Source organism: Sesamum indicum, linkage group LG8 (assembly GCF_000512975.1).
Source record: "Sesamum indicum cultivar Zhongzhi No. 13 linkage group LG8, S_indicum_v1.0, whole genome shotgun sequence".
NCBI lineage: Eukaryota > Viridiplantae > Streptophyta > Magnoliopsida > Lamiales > Pedaliaceae > Sesamum > Sesamum indicum.
In genome coordinates, this window is record NC_026152.1 from 12,035,171 (window position 1) to 12,042,695 (window position 7,525).

At 35.8% G+C, this 7,525-nt stretch overlaps 2 protein-coding genes across 2 annotated transcripts in view; one reads left to right on the plus strand and one right to left on the minus strand.

Moving 5' to 3' along the window:
- Positions 1 to 2,287, plus strand: part of LOC105168334 (endoglucanase) — a 5,877-nt gene extending 3,590 nt beyond the window's left edge. Inside the window, exons 3-4 of the mRNA XM_011088386.2 lie at positions 876 to 1,396; positions 1,666 to 2,287. Of these exons, the coding sequence (XP_011086688.1) occupies positions 876 to 1,396; positions 1,666 to 2,171 (1,027 nt within the window). The 3' untranslated portion in view covers positions 2,172 to 2,287. The remainder of the gene's footprint in view (positions 1 to 875; positions 1,397 to 1,665) is intronic.
- On the minus strand, positions 2,713 to 6,144 carry LOC105168335 (proteasome subunit beta type-7-A). The gene is made up of 8 exons (XM_011088388.2): positions 5,887 to 6,144; positions 4,027 to 4,168; positions 3,826 to 3,922; positions 3,656 to 3,725; positions 3,472 to 3,576; positions 3,291 to 3,389; positions 3,109 to 3,196; positions 2,713 to 2,964 (listed from the first exon to the last, which is right to left on the minus strand). The coding sequence occupies exons 1-8, from the start codon at positions 6,028 to 6,030 to the stop codon at positions 2,888 to 2,890; spliced, it is 822 nt and encodes a 273-aa protein (XP_011086690.1). The 5' UTR covers positions 6,031 to 6,144; the 3' UTR covers positions 2,713 to 2,887.

Below are 7,525 nucleotides of genomic sequence, written 5' to 3' on the forward strand. Positions count from 1 at the left end.
AAGGATATGGAGTGTTTGTATAATTAAGCTTAATGTTAAAAAATGTTGATATAATTTACCATAGTATTAATAAAAACAAATAGCAACGGAAGTCATTAAATCACATTTTACAAGTATTTAATAGAAAATACCAAAAAAAAAAAATTAATACTCCCACTTTCTCATTATTATTGTAATTGTAATTTGACTTAGCATAAAATTTTAGATCAAAATATGAAAGTTTTTTAGTATTTTTTTAAAGGATGATTACATAAATACCACATTAGATTTAGGCATATACAAAAAATGATTAATTCTTGAAAAATTATATAATTTTTTTCTGAAGTACTTTACATTATAAAATTATTTTATCTGACTACTCGATCTTTAAGAAAAATCTGTAAAGTAAAATTAACCTATAATTTTTCAAAATTTAGATTTCCTTTATCAATTTTTTTTGGTGTAATATGCTTAAATCTTTGAAGGTGTACATAATTTATTTTTACAATATCCCACCCCCCCCCACACAACCAGTCTTCAGCGTTCGTGGGCAACTTTCAAAAGTCTTGACAAACTAAAATTTCAAATCATCACAATCATTCATATATGATTCACTTTAGACTTTTTGTGATTTTCAAACGATTTTACTCTCATTTATATTCCTAATAACCCCAAAGTACCCTTAGCAAATTATTCATTAGAGAATATGAGCAATAATTTCAAAATAAATGGAGCACGCCGTGGAGCAAAGTCGTGGAAAATTCTAACCCAAATTAGGTTTGATCCAACTTGAAGTAATTGTATGGCAAATATAATATACTTATCGTGTGATTGGTGTACAGTTCAAAGAAGTAATAAATCACATGACAAGTACACTCTAACTCGCAAGGCCACAGGTACATGCAAAAAGGAGCAGAAGCAGTACACTCAGCGAATCCCAATGTCCTGATCATTCTATCCGGCCTGAAATACGACAGAGATCTCTCTTTCCTGCTCAACAAGCCAGTGACCTTAACCTTCTCAAAGAAGCTAGTATACGAGCTACATTGGTATGGCTTCTCGAATGGGCAGGCATGGGCGACGGGCAACCCCAACCAGGTATGCGGGCAGTTGGTGGCTGAGACCGCAACGAAGGCCGGGTTCTTGTTGGACCAAGGGTACCCCTTGTTTGTGAGTGAGTTTGGAGTGGACATGAGGGGCGCTAATGTCAATGACAACAGGTACTTGAATTGCTTCATGGGATGGGCAGCTGAGTTGGATGTGGACTGGGCGTTGTGGGCTCTTACAGGGAGTTACTACATAAGGGAAGGTGTGGTTGGACATGATGAAACATATGGAGTTTATAACTGGAACTGGTGTGATGTTAGAAACCAGACCACCCTGCACAAGATTTCTGCCCTCCAGTATCCTTTCAGAGGTACGCTAAACGATTTTCATTTGACAAATCAGCATTTTTACGTGTCTATTTGATTCACTAATGCTCCAAAATATAGACAACCGTGTCGGTATCACAGCGCTTCATAAAAACTTCCACGATCATTTTATCCTATGTCTTATGTTGTATCGTGTTTGTGTCATTCTGTTCGTATCTGTTCATGTGCTACCTAAGCTCACGTTCATATCTTTTTTTTTTTTTTTTTTTGTGTCAAAACGACTTAACCACAAATTTTGTGTTCAAAATTGCAGGACCAGGTTATTCAGAAAGACGACCACACAAGATACTCTTCCATCCCATGACAGGCCTCTGTGTAAAGAGGATGTCCTTCGTAGAACCCCTGGTTTTAGGTCCATGCTCTGAGGCAGAAGCATGGAGCTACACTCCCCAGCACACCTTAACAATAAAGGGAACATATTTCTGTCTGCAAGCAGATGCATTAGGACACCCTGCAAAACTCGGTATAATCTGCACTGACTCCACTTCAAAATGGGAAGCTGTCTCAGATTCTAAGATGCATCTATCCTCCAAACTTGAGGACGGTACCAATGTGTGCTTGGATGTAGACTCAGACAACAATGTCGTCATGAACAACTGCAAATGCTTGGACAACAAGAACAACAAGTGCGACCCAGCTAGTCAATGGTTCAAACTTATCGACAGCACAAGATGTGGAGCGGATAAGAGTTTCTTCCTGGAGATCAACTCAGTTCTAAAACTTGTTGCGAACAACTTCCTAAGTAGTTTTGGCTTATAGAATGAGTGACAAGTACACGTTCAAGAAGCATTTAGAATGAGATGGAGCTGTTCGGCATGTTCACTGATTGTTTGAACTAAGATTCTAATCAAAAAATTAACTGTTGATCCAGAGTAGCACTGAGTTTCTCACAAAAGTCAGAATAATTATCGACTACGCCCTTACAATTTTGATATAAGAACCATCCAGAAACCGGACATCAAGAGACCACAAGACTCCAAGCATGAAGTTTCTTTGAATTCTTCCACTTTCCAAACATGCAATATGCTACCAGATTTCTAAACATTACATTCAGTTCAAACCAAATGTGGCGCCATGTCAAGGTTGTAGACGTGGAACAGAACTTCCGGTAATTTCAAAAGGAGGAGATGTAACAAGGTCACTCTGATGAACCCATATGATTATATTGGTTTATATTCTACACATATCGAAATTGTACCAATTCCATATATGGAGATAACATGAAGCGAATGGGACGGGTGTGCATAGCGTAACATCATGAAGTAACAATCCCCACATGCTCAAATGGTCAGGTAGAAAATAAAGCAAAGAAAACGGAAGAAGAGATTCATGTAAAGTGCTGTAATCTATGATAAGATTCAACATGGATACAAATTTCAACCCAGATAGAACTCCAAGCACAAGTGCAGTGAGGCTCAACGTAAATCTGATGCATAGCATGAAGGAAAATCAAAATGTTAACGTATCAACGCACATCATTCTTCCATTGCATCCCCGCCTTCAACAACTTCGACCAGCTCTCTTAATGGTGTGATCTTCGTGAGCAACACCTCTGCACGCACAAAAGAAAGAAGTCGCAGAAATTGACTTAGATTAAAGAATACCATGCGATGAATATTTGTGATAAGGTAACTTGTATATATAATGCAGAATTATATTGGTCTCCAAGAATAACTAAGTGAATGGTAATGCTAACCAGTCTTCTTGGCAAATGAGTAACCCTTCTCACTGACATACGTACGAGGGTTCGGCAACATGTAATTTCTCAAGTACTCTTTCTTCCCCTGGAGAACAAAGCATTAGTAGAGCTCGTTGGAGACAACTTGGCATATATCTAAGAAAATTAGGTGGAGATTATCAAGAATTGCAGAGCCAAACCTTTGTTATGACACAGATATCCACGTTGCTTCCACTTCCTAGATCATTAAATATACCGGAGCATATTGCTTCAGCCACTAATTTTACTCCTTCATCCCTCTGCAAAATCCCTTCTTAGTTTAACTTCAGAAGTCGTATTTATCAAGTGATAGAATGCTACAAACAGATCTGACGAACTTACAGTCAGCCCTTCACGATATTTCGATTCAAAAACAGCCATTGCAGCAAGAGAGCCAGAACCCATGGTAGCAAATGGTAGAGTGTCAGTTGAACCATGTGGATAAATCTAGGAGAGTCATTCTACATGTTAGACCTCACAAGATTAACAATACATTTGAGGTGCCCATTAGCAAAAAGTAACTCACAGTGTGCAAGTGAGGGCCTGTCACATCAACTCCACCAAGCACCAAAGCAGCAGATACATAGCCTTGATAGCTGATTCAGAAGCAAAAATCAAGGTTTTTAAATAATACTCTTCACTTGCAGGATGATGATGGATTATGCTAGAAACACAAATCTCAGAATAAAAGGTGACCTGAAAAGATGAGACTTCAGAAGTGTGAGAGCTGTCACAACTCTGGATTCACGACCAGTATGATAGCGATGCAGCTTCAGCTGAGAGCTAACCATGTCTGGTGAAAGCATTACAACATAAAATAAGTAAAAGATTAGATGCGTGCTAAAAGTTTTACAGAGGAGCAGATGTGTTAAAAACCAACAAAGCATGAGATGAAACCTGTAACAGCCTCTGTATCAGCAGCAGTCCCAGCTCCACAGCAATAAATATTGGGAGCCATATAATGAATCTTCTCACAGTTCTTATCAGCAACAATGGGACCCTCAGTGGCTCGTGTGTCTGCTCCAAGAATGACACCATCCTAAAGGAATAGATGTTTGTTAAGTATAATTAATGAACTACGCAATTAGTCAACTGTTTCACTTGATTCATCCAACAGCAACCAAGGACCAGCTCTGATACTTAGAACTGTAACATACATACTGAAGGATACTAGGCTATTAATACACTTTTATCTTAATTGATGCAAGGTATAGCTTTCTTACCTACATTTCAGGATAAGACTAGACAAGGTTTAAGCTACTCAGTACAGGACAATTGAAATAACAAGATTTAGAGCAAAGAATCTCACGTAACATAAACACTCTGATAGAACACAGATGGTTTTCTGCTGAAAAAATATCCCATTAGACATCCCAGGTAGACAATTAACCACAGATGGAGCCTTGTATCTATACATATTAGATAATAATAATAATACAAGTCTACCACCTAGCATTGGATATTATGACTGATGTACAAATGCCTCCATCCCCACTGGATAAGGATCAAATTATTAAGTAAATTTGAGTTAACTAAATTTAGTCTCCAAAAATCCATAGCGACTAAAGTCACCTTAAAGTAGAATAAGCAAGATCCATCACGAAGTTAAAGATGAGAAATTAGGAACTCTAACCTTCTCATTAAAAATCAGGGAAAAATTTAGAATTGCACTGTTATCTACAACTAAGTTTATACATCAACCAAATAGAGCCCGTTACTCTTATCCTCAACTTACAGAGAAACGTTAAGAAGCCATTTTCCAAGCTTCTTAACAGCCACCACCTGCTTGCATCATTTCTAATATAACAGAAACCGACCCAGATGCACGCTAGCATCGGAAAAACTAAAGAGGATTAGTGTCTTAATCTAACAACTACAAGTGACACACACGCATAACCAAAGAATTTAAACAAGTAGGAAAACCAATTCTAATGAGGCAGACATCAGCTATTCAGTAGTCCAGCAAGAATAGAGGAATCAATTGTTTACACAGCTGATCTCCTCGACCAAGAAACATCATATACACAATCAGTTGCTGCAAAAGCTTCTACCCTGATTACAAAAACAATAATTCACAAGGATACAACCTATCTACACAATCTTTGCATGCTAATGCTCCAAAAAGTAAACATAAAGTTTACCAGTCAGACTAGAGTATCAGGTACTCAGACAGAAGAATGTTATAGTATTGGCTTCTCAATATAGCTACATTATGCCGTGTTCTACAAACAATTAATTATCAATTAGTTTGGAACATTAAAACTGACATTCATCTTCCAGATTCATCTATTGGATATCATGTAGGGTTATGAATTGGAATACATTATACATACTGCTATAAGGGGAAAAAAAGCATTGGCATGGAGACTCTTAACACAATGGCAACAAGGAATCCAGCAGCACCCAACTATTTTCAACACCTCAAACATAAAATACAACTAATTCAGAACCTACGGAACATCACTGCCAGATTCTCTGAAAGAAATCCAAAATCCAAGATATAAAAATCAAGTACTATTTCAATATCCAACACAGAAAATGCCCACAAGAGAAGTTCTAACTCTGCACCCAAGCTACTAACCTCACGAAGAATAATCCCATATGTAACGGAAGAAAGCACCCATCAAAATTAGCAAAACCCTAGGTCAAAGTAAACCCAGCTATCCAAACACATTACTAAATCAGTCAAATCAATAGCAACAAAAGGAATTTCAGAAAATAATAAGAGGAAGAAGAACAAAGGGACTAAACTTCTACCTGAAAAATCAATCCCACTATTGTGGTTCCGGTTTTCAGAAAAGAGGGTTGCTTCAAACCCTTCTGCACAAGCATCTCATTCCTCCTGCAGAGATCGAACGAGAAACCACCCTTTGGCGGCACAGATTCTGCTGCTGTCGACATTTTCAGCAAGGATTCTTCGAAAAATTAAATCGATTTTTAGAGAACTACAGAGCCCTAATCAAGAATTTACGGAGCAAAGTGAGTGCAACTGTTGTTATAAGGTATTCTGAGCTTGGGGGAGAAGAAAAGTGAACAAAGAGAGGACAGGCGGGTCAATCGGTTTGGATTCGGATATTTACATGGGTTTGGGTTTTAATTCGAACCCAAATCTTTAATCCCAAAGGAAAAAGACAAAATTTGAATTTAGAAATTAAAAAAGACAAATAGTATAATTGGTCCCTTAAATTTGCATTTAAAAATATGTTTATCCTTTAAATTTATTTTTTGATATTAATTAACTAAAATAATGTTCTTTGCAAAATAAAAGTGAAAAAATATTTGCACACTTAAATGTCTAATAAATAGGGCAAAATGGGGGTTTATTAACCAAAAATAACAGTAAAAATTATTATATATAATATGTATATATGAATGCATACACCTCTTCATATTCTTTTTAATACCCATTATGTTATACACCCTTTTGTATCCCCCATTATAATTTGTAATTAAAATAGTTATGATGTATTTTGTAACTACAATTTTGGTGGTCTATAAATACCACCATGTATTTCATTTGTATAGTAATTTTGGAGTGAACAAAGAAAGTGATTTTGGAGAAATACATATATTGTTTTCTTTATATTCTATTAAGAGTGATAGGCCAATAAACTTAGAATTTCTCTAAGTTTATAACACGTTATTAGCACGACGTTACGTTACGATCGATCAAGGTAAAATGTTAATTTTATTAGTATAATTTTTATTCTTTGTTTGTTTACCTTTACAATATCATAGTTACTTTTATTCTTGAATATTTCATAATAAAATATGAGTAATTATATTGTATATTTCAATGTCTCTTGAAGTAGACATATATATATATATAAATTCTCGATTTCATCCCCTGAAGTGGATGTGATATTGCCTCCAGAAGTAGGCATATAATTCTTGATTTTATCCCCTGAAGTGGATGTGATATTGCCTCCAGAAGCAGGCATACAATTCTTGATTTTATCCCCTGAAGTGGATATGTTCTATAAAATTTCATTGCTTCCTGAAGTAAGTAATGAGTTAAAATCATCTCCAGTAGTAGGTGAAATATTTTGTACCAATTATGTGCAATATCATCCCTGAAGCGATGATAAGTATATGTTTAATTTTCTCACCACCTGAAGTGTTTTGAGATAATGGCTTGATCAAGAAGCCCGATGCTTCTTCGTTTATTTATTTCATTTCTGATAATTTTTTGATAACATAGTTTTGTTTCATATGCCCATGTATGTATTTTACATGTTTTGCTAGTATTTGCAACAAAATTTATTTATTAAGAAAATGATTTGGCATGAATACCATTTAATTGCTATTTGTAACATTATAAGATTTAAGGCAAACATTTTTATTTAATTCCATGTATACATGCCATTATAATTCATACTAATTACATGGTAACTTA